This window comes from Sander vitreus, chromosome 18 (assembly GCF_031162955.1).
Source record: "Sander vitreus isolate 19-12246 chromosome 18, sanVit1, whole genome shotgun sequence".
NCBI lineage: Eukaryota > Metazoa > Chordata > Actinopteri > Perciformes > Percidae > Sander > Sander vitreus.
In genome coordinates this window covers 1,117,423-1,119,922 of record NC_135872.1, presented here as the reverse complement: position 1 = coordinate 1,119,922, position 2,500 = coordinate 1,117,423, and the positions used below count along the sequence as shown (strand labels likewise).

General features: G+C 54.2%; 1 protein-coding gene across 1 annotated transcript in view; it reads right to left on the bottom strand.

The window, feature by feature from the left end:
- Nucleotides 1-2,500, bottom strand: part of LOC144533817 (arf-GAP with SH3 domain, ANK repeat and PH domain-containing protein 2-like) — a 79,974-nt gene that overhangs the window by 70,025 nt on the left and 7,449 nt on the right. Inside the window, exon 2 of the mRNA XM_078275385.1 lies at nucleotides 2,432-2,500. This exon is cut by the window's right edge and continues 4 nt beyond it. Coding sequence (XP_078131511.1) covers nucleotides 2,432-2,500 — 69 coding nt within the window. The remainder of the gene's footprint in view (nucleotides 1-2,431) is intronic.

Here is a 2,500-nt window from a genome sequence, read left to right as displayed (position 1 = left end):
AGAGTCCCCAACAGCAAGAGCCACATCATTAATGTATATGGAGAAAAGTGTCGGCCCGAGAATAGAACCTGGTGGCACCCCCATAGAGACGCCCATGGGTCCAGACAACAGGCCCTCAGATTTAACACACTGGACCCAATGGGAAAAATATTTCGTGAGAGTCGTGAGAGAACCCAATGTTGTAGAGTCTGTCAATAAGAATACGATGGTTAACAGAGTCCAAGGCCTTGGACAGATCAATGTAGACGTCTGCACAGTAATGTTTTTTGTCAGTGCTTAATTTGTAAAGTGGGAGGTCTACGTCTACGTCTACGTCTACGTAGCTTCTAACAACGCTGTGTGTACATCAGGGCAATGTTTATTTTAATTTCAGAACATGCAACGGTGCGAAAGATCCCAAACAAGCAGAAATGGTTTCTGCTTGTTTGGGATCCGACTGGCCGCGTAGTTGAAAAAGTTAAGCAAACTTTTTGTCTTTTTGACATTTTTCCCCTGAGTGAAATGAGGCTATAACAGCAGTCTCAACCAGCTCAAGCCTCTCCTCCCTCCCTCTCTCTCTCTCCGTCCCTCCCTCTCTCTCCCTCTCTCTCCCTCCCTCTCCCTCCCTCCTCTCTCCCTCTCCCTCTCCTCCCTCTCTCTCCCTCTCCCTCCATCCCTCTCCCTCTCTCTCTCTCTCCCTCTCCTCCCTCTCCCTCTCCTCCGTCCCTCCCTCTCTCTCCCTCTCCTCCCTCTGTCCCTCCCTCTCTTTCCCTCTCTCTCCCTCTCCCTCTCCTCCGTCCCTCCCTCTCTCTCCCTCTCCTCCCTCTCTCTCCCTCTCCTCCCTCCGTCCCTCCCTCTCTCTCCCTCTCCTCCCTCCGTCCCTCCCTCTCTCTCCTCCCTCTCTCTCTCCCTCTCCCTCTCCTCCCTCCGTCCCTCCCTCTCTCTCCCTCTCCTCCCTCCCTCTCTCTCCCTCTCCTCCCTCCCTCCCTCTCTCCCTCTCTCTCCTCCCTCCCTCCCTCTCTCTCCCTCTCCTCCCTCTCTCCCTCCCTCTCCTCCCTCTCCCTCCCTCTCCTCCCTCCGTCCCTCCCTCTCTCTCCCTCTCCTCCCTCCCTCTCTCTCCCTCTCCTCCCTCCCTCTCTCTCCTCCCTCTCCTCCCTCCCTCCCTCCCTCTCTCTCCCTCTCCTTCCTCCCTCCCTCCGTCACTCCCTCTCTCTCCCTCTCCTCCCTCCGTCCCTCCCTCTCTCTCCATCTCCCTCTCCTCCCTCCATCTCTCTCCCTCTCCTCCCTCTCCCTCCGTCCCTCCCACTCTCTCTCTCCCTCTCCTCCCTCCCCTCCCTCTCCCTCTCTCTCCCTCTCCCACCGTCCCTCCCTCTCTCTCCCTCCCCTCCCACCGTCCCTCCCTCTCTCTCCCTCCCCTCCCTCTGTCCCTCTAATATAAGTATAGTAATCTGTTTATTGACCAAGCTTTCGAAGACTTTGGGTCAAGGGTGTCTCCCCCTTTGAAGAGAGGGGTGACTGCAGCAATTAAACAGATCCACCAATGTTTAATATGGCTTTGTTTATATATATATAACTTGATGTATACATTGATTTACTGCAACCAATATACTACCAGCTATTACGAGCATATTGTGCATTAGGGGGACACGTACCCCCTGCAGTCCTCCAGAGTACCCCTAGGGGGACACGTACCCCCTGCAGTCCTCCAAAGTACCCCTAGGGGGACACGTACCCCCTGCAGTCCTCCAGAGTACCCCTAGGGGGACACGTACCCCCTGCAGTCCTCCAGAGTACCCCTAGGGGGACACTTATCCCCTGCAGTCCTCAAGAGTACCCCTAGGGGGACACGTACCCCCTGCAGTCCTCCAGAGTACCCCTAGGGGGACACTTATCCCCTGCAGTCCTCCAGAGCACCCCTAGGGGGACACTTATCCCCTGCAGTCCTCCAGAGCACCCCTAGGGGGACACTTATCCCCTGCAGTCCTCCAGAGCACCCCTAGGGGGACACGTACCCCTATTTGAGAAACACTGCTCTAGAGGCCCTGGGCAACCCTAACTAAACGGCCAGCGTGCGGCCTTAAATAAAACACTATTATAGGTCGTTTTTGGGGATCTTTAACAAACGATCTGTTGTGTAATAAAAGATAATGAGGATGTGTTGTTAATGTCGCTCATTTTCTATTTGGAATAAACATGTTTGAGTCTTGGGACTACAACTCCCATCAAGTTCTGGGCGGAAGAAAGCAGGAAGCAGAGAGTCTTTTGGTTATCAGAATCAGAACGGGTTTCATTGCCAAGTACGTTTTTTTAACACAACTCATGGGTATGAGGCGAGCTGTGGAGTCATGAGGAAGTCAGACAGTGTTGCAGTTTACGTGTGAGCAGATGCTGTTTTTGGCAGACAGGAAGTGCCAGACTGAGCAAGGCTCTGCGGTGAGAAGCGGCTACTCACCCAGACCAGATGAGTGGATCGCCTTCACCGACTTCTTGATCTTGTGAAGAACGGATCGGTCCACGTCCA